Raw genomic sequence first — 20,431 nt, 5'->3', positions numbered from 1 at the left:
TTGTTCTCGTTCCTCATCGACCTTGAGGTGGTCTCCTCCGGTACTCCCTATCCGGGCCTATTCCACAACACTTCGAAGAAAACAAGTTCATGCAGTTTGCCTGCACATTCTTCGGCCCCCACCAATCCACACGAGCACTCCAATACTAGATATTAATATGATTATAAGTTTAACACAACCTTAAAAAATATGTTTGCAAACTCCCGAAAGCACATTTCCCTTTAATCCTATCAGGCGAACGCAACCCATCTTGTCGTCCCGCAAACGAACGTACGCCAGGAGAATGGAAGGCACGGCTGGGCGAGCTGGGTTGGCCGCAAGCCTGGCCCGACGTCTCCGCGCTCGCCCCGCTTCTCTTTTTGTTTACATTCACTGAAGCTAAACGCGAACAACTTGAAATGTCACTTCCGGCTTCTTCCCCAGTCTAGAAGGAGGCGGCTCGGTGCAGTCAAACTTGTCTGCGCGGCAAATTTTAATTATATTTTTCAGAGCAACAGCTTCCTTTTCGTTGTTTCGATCGTCAATTTATATTTATAAGCCCATAAGCTAACTAAAACCGATTTATACAAATACCGGTGTCTCTGGGCCTTTAAGGAACTGTGTAATGCATGCCTGATGTTTTTCTCCAAATCATGGACACGGCCAGAGTTGTCTTGACCGTTCAGTACTTGATTGTATCTTATGTTTTGACTAATGCTAGACGCCAGTTTTTGATTACTACTGAACGCTCTGCAAAGAGGGAGATATTTTGCCTAACAAAGAAAAGATACGGTTGGAAGCATGATTAAACTAAGAATATAATGACGTAAGCAAAGACATGAAGTATCAAAAGAACAAACTTTACATAGTCAGGGAACAGCAATAGATTAATGATGTCACAGCCAAAAGCTAACATAATTTCGTACAAAATGACAAAATTGAAAGAATGAGGTACGACAGTGTATGTCCAAGATTGGAGAAGAATGTTCACAGGAAGGAGATAAAACCAGCAGGTGCCAGAGGGAGCCAGCCAAGGACTCGGCCAAAGATGATCGCCAAGGCTGAAAGACGGGATGGAAGACAACAGCCCCCACACACACCGAATCGCCCATAACCAGCACCCACTCCCATGGCGAACTTGCCCCACCCCAAAGACTCATCACCCATCAATCTCGGCCCACAATGTGCAACTGAATATAAGCTGATCAAAGAATCTTGAACATTGCCTTTTCTGAATGGAAACTTTCTGCTCTTGAAGGGCCCAGCGCTGTATTGTACTTTCCTGAAAACAGAGCTTTCTGAACAAGAATTGTGATTGAACTCAACCAACCTGTGTAAATCTAATTTCTGTATCAGTGTCTTAGCATTTTTCTAAATCTGAAGAAATCAAACGAGCACGCAGTGAGTAAATTGGATAACAGGTGATTGGCAATGGCTTTTGCCGTGAGGCGCAGATAGCGCGCTCCCTAAATTGTGGACAAAATCCAACAGTAGAATGGCAAATTTTAACAGGTTCTGTACTGTTATCCCGTTTATTCTTTCGTTAAACGCTCTAACACTGCCCCCTAGTGACCGAATTTAGGTTAGGTTTCATTCGTTCATTCATTTCCGGTTACTCGACCCCCACTCAGCCACTACGCAGGTCGTACGCAGCTACCAGACAGTGCACATCGTCGCAGCGGGTTCGTGGCTCAGCCTTGGGGTATCTTAGTCTGTAAGTTATACATTCTAGTTGACTTTCTGTATATATGTGTTTATAAAATGTACGCTAACATCCTAAGCTCCATTTGCCTGTGAATGCTACGCTAGTATTGCAAATGTGATTGTTTAGCGCTACTTTTGGCTACAATGCTATGCTAGGTTTACGCATGTGACGGTTAGGTAGGCTAATCGTCTCCATTTAAGTTTATATGTTTTCATTTCTACATCTTCTGTGACTTTGATGTACATTCTACTGATGCACTGTTGTTGTTGTGTGAATTACAGTTTTACAAAAAAGAAATAACTGCCTGTGTGCCAAGTAAAGCAGCTACAAACTACGCGGCCGCAGCATCCTTTTTTCTTCAGTTGTTCGCTATCTGTCTAGCCTTGGCAGACATCACGCCAGCGTGAGGACAGAATAGTAAAAAGACTGTTACCCGGCGGGTTGAACCACAGCAAAAACGACTGTGACCCAGCGAGTTGAAACTCCACAGTAAGAAGACTCTTACAGCATCGGACTGAAACTCCACAGTAAGAAGACTCTTACACAGCGGACTGAAACTCCACAGTAAAAGACTTCATCTACTGATACTAAAACACGCATCCAAACGATACAAGATGGAGCAGCGGAATGAGTTGGTCCAGTCACAAAAGCTCTACGACACCAGATCAATCGCCGTAAGAACGGAGTCTTCAAGGTCCAGCAGGTCCTCAACCAGCTCTGCAGCCACCAAAGCAAGGGCAAGAGCCGAAGCAGCCCTGGTGGAGGCGAAATATGCAGCTCGAGAAGCAGAAATGATGAAAGCAAAGGCTAAAATAGAGGCTGAAGCAGCACAACTGGAGGCCAGTCTGTATGTGCTAAAGACCGAGAGAAGTGCCACAGCAGCGGCAGCTGAAGCAGCAGTCTACGAAGAGGCAGCAGCAATGGAAGGCCGCTCTCTCGAAGATCCGACGCAGATCCCTCCGGAGGACAACGCTCAACGCACCAGCGAGTATGTGAAGGCTCACTACGTGACACCGAACGCTCAGCAGCCAGCTCCGTGTCCAAAGCAGCCGCTCAACGCATCGTCGCCAGCACCACGAGCACCGTCGCCAGCACCACCAGCTCCAACCCAGCGGTACCCGCTCACCGACACCGTCACAAACCAGCCTAAGACTCTTGCTAATGATGAAGTTATGTTTGATTATAATACAAATAGATCTGCACATTGTCCTTCAGCTCCAGTGTCTCACACAGCTAGCTTCAGAAATTATCCTTGGGAACCAGCACAAATGACTGATCTTACCAAACATCTCGTTAGAAGAGAACTTGTGAGTTCCGGACTTTTGAAATTTGATGACTGTCCAGAAAACTACTGGGCCTGGAAAACTTCTTTCCAGGATGTGATTAGAGAACTTAATCTAACAGCTAGAGAAGAGATTGATTTGCTTTTAAAGTGGCTTGGCCCCGAATCTTCCACACAAGCCACGCGTATCAGGTCCGCGCATGTTCACAACATTACGGCAGGAGTAGCTATGGTGTGGAAAAGGTTAGATGATACATATGGCTCACCAGAAGTCATTGAGAATGCTCTTTTGTCGAAACTAGAGAACTTCCCTAAAATCTCGAACAAAGACAATCAGCGTCTCAGAGAGTTAGGAGACATTCTTTTAGAGATTCAAGCAGCTAAGTCAGAGGGATATCTTCCTGGTCTATCCTATCTTGACACAGCTAGGGGGGTAAATCCTATTGTCGAGAAGCTTCCTTACGGTCTGCAAGAACGCTGGATATCACTCGGGTCTATGTTCAAAGAAGAACACGGGGTGTGCTTTCCACCATTCACTTACTTTGTAAGTTTCATATCCAGACAAGCAAAAACCCGAAACGATCCAAGCTTTGCGTTCTCATCGAACTGCGCTGCAAGTCAGCCAAAACATGAAAGATATCCAAAACAGTATAACAATCCCAGAACAGTTTCAGTGAAGAAGACAGAAGTAACAGCAAAACCTACGAGTAATAGTGTCAAAGGGAACAAAATAGAGGAGCCAGCAGATCAGTGCCCAATACACAATAAACCACATCCTCTATCAAAATGTCGTGGATTTAGGATCAAACCGTTAGATGAGAGGAAAGCTTATCTAAAAGAGAACTCAATCTGTTTTCGCTGTTGCGCTACCACAAAACATGTAGCCAAAGACTGTAAAATCGCTGTGAAATGCAAAGAGTGTGACAGTGACAGACACATCAGTGCGCTACATCCCGGTCCAGCTCCCTGGTCAACTTCTGCTCAAGTAACGGAGCAAGTGCAAGGCGGGGAGTGTGAAAACAGTTTCCCTGAAGTGATCGCAAAATGCACTGAAATCTGTGACAAAGCGCAGGGACTCAGGTCATGTTCTAAAATCTCACTTGTGAATGTGTACCCTGCTGGTCGCCCTGACCAATCTCAGAAAATGTACGTTGTGTTGGATGACCAAAGCAATCGGTCTCTGGCGAAGTCTGAGTTTTTTGAGCTGTTTAATGTCAAATCGGCTCCGTCCACTTATACCTTGAAAACATGTACTGGGGTTAGTGAGGCCACAGGCAGGAAAGCTCACAACTTTGTTGTTTCCTCACTTGATGGTGGCACTCATGTAACTCTTCCACCTCTGCTGGAGTGCGACGCACTGCCAGGTGACCGTAGTGAAATTCCTACGCCTGACGTTGTAGAGTTATTCCCGCATCTCGAACCCATTGCTGGCAAGATACCACCTTTAGAGCCCAGCACACCTATTTTGCTCTTATTGGGGCGAGATGTTTTAAGTGTTCATAAAGTGCGTGAACAGTACAATGGCCCGCACCACTCACCTTATGCCCAACGATTAGACTTGGGGTGGGTTATTGTGGGTGAAATATGTCTAAATGGAGTACACAGACGGACAAAGGTGAACGTGTACAAAACTAACGTCCTACCAAATGGACGGTCTTCTTTTCTTGAGCCTTGCACAAATGCAATGAAGGTGAAAGAGACATTTGTCATGCCAAAACAGAAGACTAATGCTTTCTGTGACATCGAGACTGCTTCTCTCAGACAGACTGATGCTCTGGGTGTCAATGTCTTTCAAAGAAGTCCTGATGACGACAAACCAGGTTTGTCTATAGAAGACAAAAGGTTCATTGAAATAATGGACAAAGAAATGTACATGGACAATGACAACCACCTTGTGGCGCCTTTGCCTTTTCGTGACCAGCGACCACTTCTTCCCAACAACAGAGGGCAGGCTCTGAAACTCCTCAATGTTCTGAAACGGGCTTTGGATAAAAAACCAGCTATGAGAGAACAGTTCATCGAGTTTATGCAGAGGATATTTGACAATGACCAAGCTGAAAAGGCTCCAGAGTTAACGCCAGGTGAAGAGTGTTGGTACTTACCAATATTTGGTGTGTATCATCCTCAGAAACCGAGCAAGATCCGAGTTGTATTTGACTCGAGCGCCCAGTTTGAGGGTGTCTCACTAAATGATACTCTCCTCAGAGGGCCTGATTTGAACAATACGCTTCTTGGTGTTTTACTGCGCTTCAGAAAGGAACAAGTTGCAGTTACTGTTGATGTAGAACAGATGTTCTATTGCTTTCGAGTGAAGGAATCACACAGAAACTATCTGAGGTTTCTCTGGTTCAAAGACAATGATCCAAACGAAGCCATCACAGAGTTTCGCATGAAAGTCCCAGTTTTTGGGAACAGTCCTTCTCCAGCCATTGCTATCTATGGTCTGAGACGGGCAGCTGAGCTGGGAGAAGAAGAGCATGGATCGAAGACCAAAGCGTTTGTCTTCCGCAATTTCAATGTGGATGATCCACAGATAAAGGACTACTTGCAGGAACAAAGCTGCACTTGGACTTTTAACGCTCCACACTCTTCTCATATGGGGGGAGTGTGGGAGAGGATGATAGGTCTCGCTTGCAACATCCTTGACGGCTTGCTTTCAAAGGGCCCAACCACTCGCCTCACTCATGAGGTACTGGTCACTCTTATGGCTGAGGTCGTGGCCATAATGAACGCCAGACCCTTAGTCCCTGTGTCAACCGATCGTGGAGCGCCTGAAGTTCTCTCGCCTGGAATGCTTCTGACTCAGAAGGCCAACCCAGTGTTAGCTCCCCCTGGTAACTTTGAACTCCGGGACCTATACAAGGCCCAGTGGCATCAAGTCCAGGGTCTTGCAGATTGTTTCTGGAAAAGATGGAAACGGGAGTATCTCGCTACCCTGCAGTCTAGGAGGAAGTGGAAGGTAGAGAAACCTAATGTGAAAGAGGGTGACATTGTTTTGTTGAAAGACAATCAAGCCAAACGCAATGAATGGCCACTTGGTACGGTTGTTAAGGCGATTCCTAGCCACGATGGCAGGGTCAGAAAGGTCGAAGTGAAAATCGTACAACACGGTTCCGTCAAAACTTATACCAGACCTATCACAGATGCAATCTTACTCTGTGCTGAAAGTTGAAATAACAATAGTGGTATATTTTTAATATACCAAGCGGGGAGTGTACTGTTATCCCGTTTATTCTTTCGTTAAACGCTCTAACACTGCCCCCTAGTGACCGAATTTAGGTTAGGTTTCATTCGTTCATTCATTTCCGGTTACTCGACCCCCACTCAGCCACTACGCAGGTCGTACGCAGCTACCAGACAGTGCACATCGTCGCAGCGGGTTCGTGGCTCAGCCTTGGGGTATCTTAGTCTGTAAGTTATACATTCTAGTTGACTTTCTGTATATATGTGTTTATAAAATGTACGCTAACATCCTAAGCTCCATTTGCCTGTGAATGCTACGCTAGTATTGCAAATGTGATTGTTTAGCGCTACTTTTGGCTACAATGCTATGCTAGGTTTACGCATGTGACGGTTAGGTAGGCTAATCGTCTCCATTTAAGTTTATATGTTTTCATTTCTACATCTTCTGTGATTTTGATGTACATTCTACTGATGCACTGTTGTTGTTGTGTGAATTACAGTTTTACAAAAAAGAAATAACTGCCTGTGTGCCAAGTAAAGCAGCTACAAACTACGCGGCCGCAGCATCCTTTTTTCTTCAGTTGTTCGCTATCTGTCTAGCCTTGGCAGACGTCACGACAGCGTGAGGACAGAATAGGTTCCCTCATTCCTAGGCCAAATTAGAGGGGGGGAACATATCCTCACGGGGAAAATATTAAATTTGCCACCATTCTGTAGATTCATGTTTACTTTAGCCCAGCAAGGGATATACACACACACACACACACACACACACACACACACACACACATCCATTTTCTGAACCGCGGGTGTGCTGGAGCCAGTAGGCGGGGGACACCTCGAACCGGTTGCCAGCCAATCGCAGGGCACACAGAGGCAAACAACCATTCGCACTCGCACTCACACCTAGGGACAATTTGGAGTCTTCAATCAGCCTACCAAGCATGTCTTTGGGATGTGGGAGGAAACCGGAGTGCCAGGAGAAAACCCACGCGGGCCCGGGGAGAACACAGGGAGGGCCGGAGGTGGAATCGAACCCACACCCTCCTAACTGTGAGGCGGACGTACTACCCAGTGCGCCACCGAGCCGCCGTTTTACAGCATTTTAAAGCAAATTAATAAATACAACAATATTAATTTGCTTTGAAAATACCTGAGTAATAAAATGGATGGATGAATGATTATCACAATTAAGTATAAAGTCTCCTTTGTAATATATACTCACGGTACCCAAAAAGAGGAGTTTCTTTGCATCGAGGTTTATTCAAAGAGCTCACGTAATTATATCGTTGCTTTTTGGTGAAGTGATTGAGTGTTCCATCTGTACGACTGGTCTTTGAATGCACCCACTTCAACGGCAGAACGCGAGTGAACTTAAAGACATCAAATGAGAATAATCCTTTATAAAAATTAAAATTGACGGACGCAAACGTGAGTTCTTCATGTTTTTATTGAAAACAACATAGTGCTGATGCCGTACGACGCCGTACGGCATCGGTTTTTTGCTTTCCAAACAAGGTGTGCGCGCTCCCGCGGCAGGGGGAACAAAATCTCACGGGGGAACCAAATCAAGCACAACACCTGTTTCGTACTTCTTACTGACTCCGTACACGCACTTGTGAGTGTGCACCGAGGTTTCCGACACGACTTCTGGGAGTAAATGCGCGGGCGGGCGTTTCCCCGTCTACTGGCGAAACACAGTCATTGCAGGGAATATAACCTAAAAAAAAATGTTTAGTACAATTTATTCAGGTTTTGCGGGCCAGATTAAACGGCTCCGTGGGCCGGCTGTGACCCGCGGGCTGTATCTTGCCCATATACGGTCTAATCCAAGCATCCATCCATTTTCTGAACCGCCTTTGCTCACGAGGGTCACTGGGTGCGAGAGCCAACCTCAGTTGACTTCGGGTAGTAGGCGAGGGACACCCTGAACTGTTTGCCAGCCGATCACAGGGCATACATATACAAACTACCATTCGAACTCGCATTCACACCTACGGGCAATTTGAAGTGGCCAATCGGCCGACCATGCATGTTTTTGGGATGTGGGAGAAAACCGAAGTACCCGGATGAAACCCATGCAGACACGGGGAGAACATGCAAGCTCCAAACAGGAAGGCTGGAGATGCCAACCATTCCACCACTGTGCCACCCCTGATCCAAGCATAACACATTAAATTGCAAGTCGTCAAAAATTAACAGTAAGATCTTAAGATAAAGCAGGAACATTTTTACCCTTTTTTATCCATCTTCAGGGACTCCCAGTTTGCCTTGTACTGCCCATTGCTGTTGAATAAAAACATCACCACAGTACTTAAAGCAGGGGTGTCCAAGTCCAATCCTCGAGGGCCGCATTCCTCCATGTTTTCCAAGTTTCCCTCGTTAAACACACCTGATTCAATGATCAGGCTCCTGCACAGGTGTGTTTAACGAGGGAAACTTGGAAAACATGTTGGAACGCGGCCCTCGAGGACTGGACTTAGACACCCCTGACTTAAAGGCTCAGGCTCAAACGTTTTCTAGCTTTGGTCACGTGATGCTCACAATCCACACAGAGGTGGATAAAAAGGGGTTGTTTTCTGCTTAAGTCATATTTCACAAATGTAATATTAATAAGAATATCGATTAGTGGAGGTGTCATGATGGAGCGCTGGTAGCATGTCCGCTTCACAATTCAGAGGTGCAGGGTTCGGTAGCCGCCCTGGCTTTCCTGTGTGGAGTTTGCATGTTCTCCCCACCTTGCATGATAAGCCGATTGACCACTATAAATTCTCTGTAGCTGTGATTATGAGGTGCAATAGGCTCCAGCACACCCATGTCCCTAGGATAAGCAGCTTGGATGAACGAACGAACGAACGAACGAACGAACAAATAAATGAAACAATTCTCTGAACATTTCTCACACTTGTTCGTACACCAAAACCCAGGCATGTCAGCATTATGTTAACACGTGCTCATATAAAGATGGGGCGGCTAGACTGTGTGTTTGTGTGTTACAAGGGGGGGGGGGGGGGTAAGATGGACAGTTATATGTCATATTCTTGCAACGAGAGAGCAAAAATGGCTCCTCCCTTCGGCAAGTAAATGCCATGTTTTTAACATATTTTTTAAAATCCTTGGTAGACTACAATATAAATATATAAATATGCCAATTTTAGAATTTTCTGCTTTAACACAAATGAACAAATATTATTTGAGATAACAGGGTAAATAACAAACAAGGCCAAAACACAATGCACAGTAAAATCATAGAAATACAGGACACAAGGAAACAAACCAACAAAGTCAATCTTCAAATACCATGCAATGCTTTCCAACTGGTGCAGATGAACATTGCAGTGGATTGTTGCCTTTCACAGTGTTGGAATAATTTTAAGTGAAGCTTTGGCCTGCCAGACCTGGAGGCCTCGACTTTACGAGTTTATCTTTCCTTTTATCTAGGTTCTTCCTTTTTAGTGATAGGGATGTCTTTTGATCCCTGTCAGCCATTTGTATCCTTCCTGTCCTTATGTTGTCTGTGTGTTTTCATTCCCGTAAGAGGCCTTCACTAACAATGAGCAAGGCTTATTTGCATAGGTGACATGTTCTTTGTTTGATTCACAGGAACTTCATTCCTTTGCAGTTAGATATAGTTTTGGTTCATAGATTGTAGTTTATCAGACCTGTTTTTCTTTGTTCAAGGTTACATACAGTTAGAAGTAGTTGCATAAAAGTTATCCCATATTTACTCAATGTTTGTTTAAGGAACTGCATACCGGTTACCTCACGTTTGCTTAATGTGTGTTGAAGTGTTTAGGACAAGTTACTTATTATTATTATTATGTGTTAATTACCAAGTAGACAAAGTTAGCAAAGGTCTAGTTGCATTTGTTCCACAGCAAAGCGGCAATCAACGTGCTTCAGGGTATTTGACCACAGTTGAGAAGGAGTCAGCCAACTGTGAGGGAAGACGGCTGAGGACGGTCTCTGCGGGGGTTCAAGAGCCAACAACGAAGTGCTAATTCACACCACACTACATTCTTTTGCTAATCAGCGTTGCTACAGACACAATCCCCCCTCCCTTTAGTGTAGCAACGCCTCTGTAACCAGGGCAACTGGATTTTGTCCACAATTTAGGGAGCGCGTTATCTGCGCCTCACGGCAAAAGCCTTTGCCAATCACCTGTTATTCAATTTACTCACTGCGTGCTCGTTTGATTTCTTCAGATTTAGGAAAATGCAAAGACACTGAAGCAGAAATTAGACTTAGACAGCTTGGTTGAGTTCAATCACAATTCTTGTTCAAAAAGCTCTGTTTTCAGGAAAGTGCAATACAGCGCTGGGCCCTTCAAGAGCGGAAAGTCTCCATTCAGAAAAGGGCAAAGTCCAAGGTTGTTAGATCAGTTTTATATTCAGTAGCACATTGTGGGCCGGGATTGATGGGCGATGAGTCTTCGGGGTGGGGCAAGTTCGAAGGAGAGTCTGCTTCCATGCGAGTGGTGCTGGTTATGGGCGATTCGGTGTGTTGGTGGGGGCTGTTGGTGTGTGTGTGTGGAGGGGGTTGTTGTCTTCCATCCCGTATCTCGGCCTTGGCGATCATCTTTGGCCGAGTTCTCGGGTGGCTCCTTCTGGCACCAGCTGGTTTTATCTCCACGTGACCTTCCTGTGAACATTCTCCTCCAATCTCGGACATACACTGTCGTACCGCATTCAACCGTATCTTTTTCTTTGTGAGGCCAAGATATTTCCCTCTGTGCAGAACGTTCAGTAGTAATCAAAAACTGGCGTCTAGCATTAGTCAAAACATAAGATACAATCAAGTACTGAACGGTCAAGACGACTGCGGCCGTGTCCATGATTCAGAGAAAAAACATCAGGCATGCATTCCACAGTTCCTTAAGGGTCATTAAGGTATTTAGGCAATATATCAAAAGTCATTTGTTATTTCAAAGTCCTCAGAAATATATATATCAGATCATAAAGTTATAAAAACCTTTCTCATCACCACTTATCAAAAATGTCTAGTTATGTCTTCTTTATTGATTTGGTGTGTAGGTATAATTATATGCTTCAAATGTTTCTTTTATTTATTTAATATGTGAATATACTTGTCTGCTTATGTACTTTATTCAATGAGGTTTGAGCATATCTGTTTTTGTAGCGAGGCAGGACTTTTTGTATTTCGACCTCATTCCTTCACTCCCTCTGTTGACCTCAGTTTTACTGAGGTCACCAAAATCGTTGATGCCACCAGGGTCCCTCTGTTGGCACACCACGTCCCTCTGTGGAGCCGCTACAAGTCCCTCTGTGGGGCCGCCAATGAGTGAGAAAAATAAATATAGATAAAATTCATACCCAGACATTTGTAAAAGATGGAGAGTGGAAAGGCAATTGGCCTAGACGACATTCCAGTGACAGCATGGAACTATCAAGGAGAGATGGCAGGGGAGATTCTTAAAAAGCGAGAAGTTCCCCGGAAAGGTGTTGACTTCTATTTCTTAATTCAGACCACGGCGATGCGCAGAACTGTAGTAGCTACAGAGGTGTTGTTATGTTTATTAAGCAAAGCATGAAGTTATCGGAAAGAATGTTAGAAGCGAGGCTTGGAAATCTACTAGCCAAAATAATGGAGAGTGTGGCACAGACAAAGATAGGACATGCAGATGGTTGGTGGCACAGAAAGATATGGAAACGATCGCTCTGCAGTCGCGGCCCCTAACAGGAGCAGCCGAAAGAAGTGGAAGATGAGAAAGAAAATGTGAAAGAGAAATACATAAACAAATAACGAATTACATACGTAAAACAAATAACGAAATACATACATACATATATAGTACATACATATAGACAGACAGACATCGAACAATTGCCCATTCGGCCACTCAGCCCTTCAGTCAGTCACTCAATGAATCACTCAATCAATAAACCAACCAATCAATCAATCTACCACCCAATCAATCAATCAATCAATCAATCACACAGGTGTTAACTAATTTGTAATTGTATTGCAAGCAATTCAAACTCTAATGGAATATGATGATGTCCATATCTGTTTTATCAAATTCTAATCCTACTTTACCTTTGTATAAGGCACAGGTGTCAAACTCAAGACCTGGGGGCCAGATGCAGCCCGACACATGATTTTATGCGGCCCCCGAAGACAAATTGTGCTTTTTATTCATGAGTCATTACTCGAATTGCAAATTGTCTTCACTTTTAATAATATTTTATTTTTAAATATTAGACCAGTTTTTATTTGTCTGATTTGAAAGCGAGTTACTTGTCAGTTTGTTTTGTAGCTTTTACTCTATATAATATGAGGTGCTCACACATTTATTTGGGTATGACAGTCATACCGGTCCTCCGAAAGAAGCTATGACTACACTGCGGCCCGTGAACAAATGAGTTTGACCCCCCTGGTACAAGGGATAGCCTTCTCATTGATCAATCACGTATCTTAAATCATGCTTTTCCTCCTTTGAAGCGACTATGTACTTCAAACCCAAACGGCACCATTTTATAGGGAAAAAACTTGTTGAATCTATTTGTTTTCGACATAATACTACCGCAATCATCTTAAATTTGTTCAGTTTATCAATCCCTTCCATTGTTTATCCTGCAATCACGTGAATAATGTGTTATTCAAACTTTAACGTTCATAATCCACCTGTTCCCAATTTGTTTGGAGTCTGTATGTTATTGTTCTAATTTTTTACATTTAATACTCTCCCACCTATTTGATCCTATCTTGTGAAGGTCTACAGTTTATTATGAGCTATTTTGAAACTCTTCACACTTGTTACCAGGCTTTGGCTCCATCTCATGATGTTGTCTCCCATTCACTTCATTTCTGCCGAGCTGCTTCTTCTCCTCCGTCCAGCATGTTGAAGACTTAAAAACCATCAAATCTGAAAACACTTAAAATCTCACAATTCCCCCCTTTGTTTTTTTATTTTTTTATTTTTCTACCTCCCCCTTTTGACACATTCTAAAAAATGTGTCACAATGGTTAAAAAGTAAAAATAACAATATCCATGGTGACATACCCATCGCCAGCTGGACTTCGGTGTACCTCCAGATGCCATCCTAGCCTGGAATCACCAATTCTCAGTCCCTGAAACTCGACTGGCAGCATCTCCCATGGCTGTATGAACAAAAGCCACCACCCACCTGTAGCTGTGCATGCAGCTCTCCGTACAATAAACATCCATAATACCAAAAAATAAAATTCATAATGATAAAAATAATCCACACATGGGCGCATGTCAAACGCATGAAATAGAAAATTGGAGCCTGCCGAGCCTGTCATGAAACCGATCACATTTACAAACTCGTTATGAAAAGTAAGGGGTTAGTTGTTAATGCATGTTCACAGACATGACACAAAATTCTCCAAGACTGCAGTTGACAACCTGCAAAGTAAAGCAAGTTTAACAAATAAAGCACAATCTGCTCCCTGGGTTGCTGTTAGAGGCTGCAATACAATTAGGTAAAACATCAAAACAAAGCAAGTCATCACAAATTCCGTCACATACATTTCGTCACACTGTCAGGTAAGTCCAGAGTTGTTGTCATACACTGTCTTGGCTCAGAGTCTTGATTGTCAATGCTGGTATAGTCACGTCTGGTCATAATCTTGAAATGGGCCTTCTCCATTGAAGTCTTTTGTTGTCAATGGTGCCCCAGAGTAATCCTAAACCCATATTTAGTCCAAAATGAGCCCTGATCAATCTTGCTTTTTTCAAATCTGTAGTATCTTTATATTTTTCAGGTGAGAGGAATGTTATCCTCTGCTGTGATCACATCACCCCAACCTTAAATCATGTTAACCATTCACAATACACAAACCCCATCCCAAGTACAGACTTGACATTCATACAGCATGACAGACAAACTGTCATCCCACAATGCACACATAAAACATACAATATTAAATTGTAAAAAGAACCCTCCCTATGCAAAATTTTCTCCTCAATTAAAATTTCCCTTTTTTATTTTAAATCCAAAATTAATATCTAATTGTCTGGTCTCCTGTCCTCACATCGTTTGCCAATATGCATAATACTGGAACATGATTTAACTCCCCATTTAGTTTGCTCACATCTCACACTTAGACTATTTGACACTTTGTGTTGAGCTGTAACTTCAATATTTCCACCTTCTCATATTTCTTCCACTAAACAGTTCCATTTTGCTTTCAGTTTAAATTCATCCCTCCAAATAACTACCTCTGGCAAAAAACCAAAAATTTTTAGAGCACTCCCTTTTACTGTCACCTTGTTCCTTCATTCATCTCCTCACAAGCATTACTGACCCTCCTAAGAAATAATGATACTGAAAATAATGTTTAAAAAATATACACAGCTTCCTCCTGCCACTTACACTATAACCTTGGATTATCGTTCTCATTTTTGTTGATGCCAATTCTTAGAATTAAAAAGAAATACTTACTCTTGATAATTGAGTGACGCTATATCACAAATTTTGAAAACCTTCTTCCATGTTCCCCCTTTGTTCCTATCAAAACCAATTAGAAATATTTTTGCTGTCATGATCATCATTGTGGCCCTCACACTTATTGTTCTTGTATTTTAAATTGGCAATTTTTGTACATTTGGAGCCCTTTGAGACTTGCTTGTGGGATATATAAATAAATTTGAATTGCCTTGACTTTATTATTATTCAACTTCTTCTGCATTCCTCTTCCTTTTATTTTAATCTTAACTACTTCCACATAATTCATCTGATTTACTCCATTACACTTTTAACCTCCGAGATTCAAATTCAAATTTCACATCCTCACTTCCAACATTGCGGTAAAATTTTGCAAAGTTTCATTTTTTTTTCCCTTCTAATTTCTTCTAGTTTTCCTTTTTTCTTCTTTTTTTTTTTTTTCCACTGACTCAACTCATTTCAATTTTTTTTTTTTTTTTTTTTTAACTGTTCATCTTATGCCTACCTATTCCAAAACTTCCCACTCCCCAAATTTCAAATTTTCAACTTTAAAAATCACGCCCAATTTTACAAAATTCTTTCTAAATTTTTATCAATTTTCTAGCCAATTCATCACGTTCCAAATTTAAACATAACCTTGTAGCTTTCCCCGAATTTTTATTCAGCCTCTTCGCTTTCACACGCAATTTCTACAGAAATGAATAATTCTAGTTATTATTGTTAATCATCTGTGGCCCTCGTAAGGACAAGCCACACCAGTAATGGATGGATGGATGGATTGTTAATCCTAACCCCAAATGCCGATCATAAATTGCCATTTAAATCAATTGTCGCAAGGGTCATGTCAATGTATTTGTTATTTAAAGCCCTACTGTATTACTATTTTGCCGACTATCCAGAATTCCAACTTTCTTATGGCCCCTCACCCATTCAAGCTGAAATATGCATCCTATAAGTCAGTCGCAGTTGATGTGTAATTAAATTCTGTTGTTTTGATAAAGGTCAATTAAGTTTAGCAATTCAGCCTTCTGTTGCCCGAATCCAAATTTTCACTGGTCCAATTATAAAATTTCATTATTTCAGTTAGATTAATTATGTCTTCGAAATGCTAAGTTACATATAAAAATTTATGATTCAAAAGATTTAATTTCTATTGATCAATGTCCACCTTGCAAAGTTTCTGATCACGCGGTTGTGTAATTTGTCAGTGCATCTTCACTGTCCCTATCTATGTATTTTATTTTTTTTTTATCCCCGTTTCAGTGTCAATAAGCAGCCTTATTATTCCCACTTTTATCAAAACTCCTCAGTTATGTCTGCCCCAGCACCCAAACACACTTCCATCCCTTTTGTCCCACACTCCACCAACTTTGTAATGCTTCAGCAGTCTTTAGCAATGTGTCCAGTTTGACTTCATGTGACTCGTGCAAGTCTTTAGCAGCCTCTCCTCTTAGATTCTCATGATGATGATTCAGGGCTGGACCGTCCGCCATTCTCAAATGCGTCCATCTTGTCTTTGTTCTTTCAGTCCATTTTCTTTTTGATCTGCAACTGTGTGTATTCCACCAACTATATGGTTCTTGTCCTGTGAAGAGCTGTGCTTGCCCCCTTCAAGCATGATAATAGTTCCTGTTGTTCTCCCAAAGGTCAAAGGTGTCTCATGACCAGGGACAGTCCTCTGTTGATTTTGAGGCAGCCAGTAGAGTACAAGGACTCAGTTCAGGACTTGTGCCATGCGCGAGGGCAGAACACACTGGGACACAAATTTCACAAAACTATCTTCGTGTTATCAGTCTTCATGTGTAGTATTTGTTCCTTACACCCCAAATCTTCCCATTAACATATTGTATCCTATCAGTTGCGCACACACATCATCTTACTATCAAGCCGCCCTTATCAAAAGCTTTTTTTTTTTTTTTTTTTCGAGTAATCCATCCACCCTACCCATTAACACGGCTAAAATCCTCGTTCCAGTGTTTATCATCAAATAAAGTTCCGAAATCCTTTGTAATAAACTGTAATGTAATTTAACAATCTACCAACATGGTTGTATATGCGGTGAATGTTATTGTTCAATCTATAGGTCATACAGCGCCTGTGTTCCAACTATGACACTCCTCCTTGGTTTACCATCTCATAAGTTATTGTTGTCAGCAGCGCTAAATGATAGTGCTTGAAAGTGAATGTCTTATCGCCCAATTTAAAACACATGCCGCATTTGAGCGAGTATTTATTCATTTATTTGCCATCCTCATGTTAGCTGGCATGTGTCAGAATTAAAATGTAATTTTGCTTTTAATTTTAAGTCTTTCAAAATTGCTTTATCCTTACTGCACCGAGATAAACTGTCAAATATATCTTTAAAAACAAACAAAAACAATCTATGCTCCTGCACAGACTCTTAAAAGTGGCACCCAAATGCCAGATTACAAATCAAACCTCCTCCTTCACTCTCACATTTTTGATAAAACAGTCTACTTATCTAGACACTGTCATCACATACGAAATAATGGCCTGCAAATTAAATATAATGTCGTTGCTCTGGTCCCTCAAAACATGTAACTAGGATTTGGACAATTATTAACCCCCATCAATTGATCAATTTTCTCCTCACTAAATTCCTAGCCTGTTAATCTATCTGCATAAAGAAGACATTTACAATGCAGGGGATAAGAGAATAACAAGGAACACCTTAACAATAAACACAAGGAAAACCTAACAATAAACAAAATAAACCCAAACCACAATCAAAACCAAATAAACTCGGCCCATGACCTATGTAGACCAACACAGTACTCCAAATATTTCCCCATTAAAAATTTAAGCCTTTTTGTGTAGAGCACCATTGATTTCTAATCATTGACCTAATTTTATCCTTAATTTAATCCCAATCACGAATGCCCCCTACTTACTTTACTTGGTGTTCTTTTAATAAAAAGTGCCCCCTTGCAATGTCGTTTTTATTTGTTGTTTTTAACTCTAAGTGATTCAAATCTTTGACTTATCCTTACATGTGTCCTTGTATAGTCTTATGTCATAACCAATCAATAATTCCCCCTAAATTTAAAATCTGCAATCATAATTTAATTTTATCCAATTCTACAATGTATGTTCTCTCTTACTCTCACATTTTTATGAGGGCTGGGCACTCTCCTCGTTGGACGAGTTTCTGACCACAACCCTCAGATTATTCTATCATTTCTAATTTTTACATTTAACAATGCAAATCTGATTAACCATTGTCTACCACACCGTTTCCGTGCACCAATTTAACGCAATTCCATCCTTTATAACGAACTGATACACAAAGACAAACATACACATAAACAAACACACGGGCCCACAACATAGACATGACAATCTTCCCAGTTGATAACAAGGGTGGGGGGGGCAACTGAAGTGCGGAGAGCCTCGCCATCACCACGTCGCACAATGTAACCCCCCACCTCTGTCCAAAAGGTGCATTTGTGCCCACCTGACCGTTTGGCCCAAACTTTAGAGCTGCACCCTTTTGAAAACAAAAATGGTTACAGTTTAACCCCACCACACAATGGGATATAACCTTCATGCTAATTAAATATACATTCTTTATCAAATTCTTGTTAAGCCATTTTTTCTGACTCCAACTCTCATGCAAAATCAAAATAAAATCAACAATTTTATACAAATCAACTTATTGTTCTTCATGAACCACAAATCATCACTTCCATCCCATGAACAGCACCACAACTAATCACTCACTTCTTCAGCTGCGCCGCTGTCCCATCTGACAGCCAAGCCTGCTTTCCACACAATATCATCATAGACACACTTCAACAATTATGTAGCGACCTGGTTAACCCAGTTACCCTTCGCCCTAGACAACAATATAAGTCTCTAAGGTCGCACTATTGAAGTCGCCAGGCATCCGTCCTGCTATATCAGCGATGCCTTCACCATTTTTTTTTTCTTTTTTTTTTAATTATATTTTTTTTCACGAGTCCCTGACTCGTATTGGTGGCCTGGCCGATCCAATCGACCCCGACCTTAGGCAACAGTATAAGTTCCTAAGTGTCTACTATTGAGGCCACTCAGGTGCCCATATGCTAGTCACTGGCATCCCACAAGTTCCAGCGGTGTGAGCGCCCTTTGCTGATCAGACAAAGTCCTCACCACCTTTCTCTTAATTCACCACGACTCGGACATCCCAGATGTCCCTCGCCTTAGACAGCCCTATAATGTTCTAAGGTCACACTATTGGAGTCGCTCGGCATCCGTACTGCTATATCAGCGACGCCTTCACCTGTTTTTGTATTTTTAATTTTTTCCACAAATCACTTTTACCAAATTCCACACAAACACACACTTCTATACAACCACCATTCCTGAACACAGAGCTGAAATGATTAATTTTTGTATTCCGCTTTCACTCCACAATATTGCTGAACTGGGAGAGAGAAAAAAAAAAGTTTCCCCCTTACCTTTTGTGCCGATCGGACTGCAATACTGTTGAGCAAGAGCGGAGAAGGAAGAATCCTTTGTGGAGCATGCACTTTCCCTTCTGAAGAAATCACGTCGGATGGTCACCATTTGTTGGATTTTGTCCACAATTTAGGGAGCGCGTTATCTGCGCCTCACGGCAAAAGCCTTTGCCAATCACCTGTTATTCAATTTACTCACTGCGTGCTCGTTTGATTTCTTCAGATTTAGGAAAATGCAAAGACACTGAAGCAGAAATTAGACTTAGACAGCTTGGTTGAGTTCAATCACAATTCTTGTTCAAAAAGCTCTGTTTTCAGGAAAGTGCAATACAGCGCTGGGCCCTTCAAGAGCGGAAAGTCTCCATTCAGAAAAGGGCAAAGTCCAAGGTTGTTAGATCAGTTTTATATTCAGTAGCACATTGTGGGCCGGGATTGATGGGCGATGAGTCTTCGGGGTGGGGCAAGTTCGAAGGAGAGTCTGCTTCCATGCGAGTGGTGCTGGTTATGGGCGATTCGGTGTGTTGGTGGGGGCTGTTGGTGTGTGTGTGGAGGGGGTTGTTGTCTTCCATCCCGTATCTCGGCCTTGGCGATCATCTTTGGCCGAGTTCTCGGGTGGCTCCTTCTGGCACCAGCTGGTTTTATCTCCACGTGACCTTCCTGTGAACATTCTCCTCCAATCTCGGACATACACTGTCGTACCGCATTCAACCGTATCTTTTTCTTTGTGAGGCCAAGATATTTCCCTCTGTGCAGAACGTTCAGTAGTAATCAAAAACTGGCGTCTAGCATTAGTCAAAACATAAGATACAATCAAGTACTGAACGGTCAAGACGACTGCGGCCGTGTCCATGATTCAGAGAAAAAACATCAGGCATGCATTCCACAGTTCCTTAAGGGTCATTAAGGTATTTAGGCAATATATCAAAAGTCATTTGTTATTTCAAAGTCCTCAGAAATATATATATCAGATCATAAAGTTATAAAAACCTTTCTCATCACCACTTATCAAAAATGTCTAGTTATGTCTTCTTTATTGATTTGGTGTGTAGGTATAATTATATGCTTCAAATGTTTCTTTTATTTATTTAATATGTGAATATACTTGTCTGCTTATGTACTTTATTCAATGAGGTTTGAGCATATCTGTTTTTGTAGCGAGGCAGGACTTTTTGTATTTCGACCTCATTCCTTCACAACCATAACATTAAAAAGGGGGGCACGTGGAGAAAGGACTCAGAACTGATGGAGGTTGTAACTGAGATTGCTTTCTCTATCGTTCTCCTCGCGAGTAAACCTGTTCTGGTTGTCTTCTCCTCTTCATTCCAGCGAGTGATTTAATGTCTAATCGTATTTAGACCCAACACACAGATAACCACTGTTCAAATTGCAG

The 20,431-nt window shown here is 42.1% G+C and overlaps 1 protein-coding gene across 2 annotated transcripts; it reads left to right on the top strand.

Annotated features, from left to right (window-relative positions):
- Window positions 1-1,402: 1,402 nt before the first annotated feature.
- LOC148395976 (uncharacterized) lies at window positions 1,403-6,702 on the top strand. Of its 2 annotated transcripts, none has more exons than XR_015859230.1 (3): window positions 1,403-1,693; window positions 1,966-6,377; window positions 6,650-6,702. XR_015859230.1 is itself a non-coding variant. In XM_088379866.1 (3 exons), exon 3 carries the CDS (start codon window positions 2,299-2,301, stop codon window positions 6,136-6,138), a length of 3,840 nt encoding a protein of 1,279 aa, XP_088235992.1. In that variant the 5' UTR covers window positions 1,403-1,693; window positions 1,966-2,211; the 3' UTR covers window positions 6,139-6,702. The 2 variants fall into 2 exon arrangements, 1 of the variants encoding a protein (XP_088235992.1); XM_088379866.1 differs by having other exon boundaries at window positions 1,966-2,211; window positions 2,299-6,702.
- The last annotated feature ends 13,729 nt before the right edge of the window (window positions 6,703-20,431 follow it).

The sequence above is a fragment of the Syngnathus floridae genome, chromosome 6, assembly GCF_059516105.1.
Source record: "Syngnathus floridae isolate MCC-2025c chromosome 6, RoL_Sflo_1.0, whole genome shotgun sequence".
NCBI lineage: Eukaryota > Metazoa > Chordata > Actinopteri > Syngnathiformes > Syngnathidae > Syngnathus > Syngnathus floridae.
The sequence above is the reverse complement of the archived record's forward strand: the minus strand, read 5'-3'. Positions and strand labels throughout refer to the sequence as shown.

Excerpts from the sequence above, each read along its gene's own strand:
- LOC148395976 (XM_088379866.1), top strand. The coding sequence starts at position 2,299 with ATGGAGCAGCGGAATGAGTTGGTCCAGTCACAAAAGCTCTACGACACC.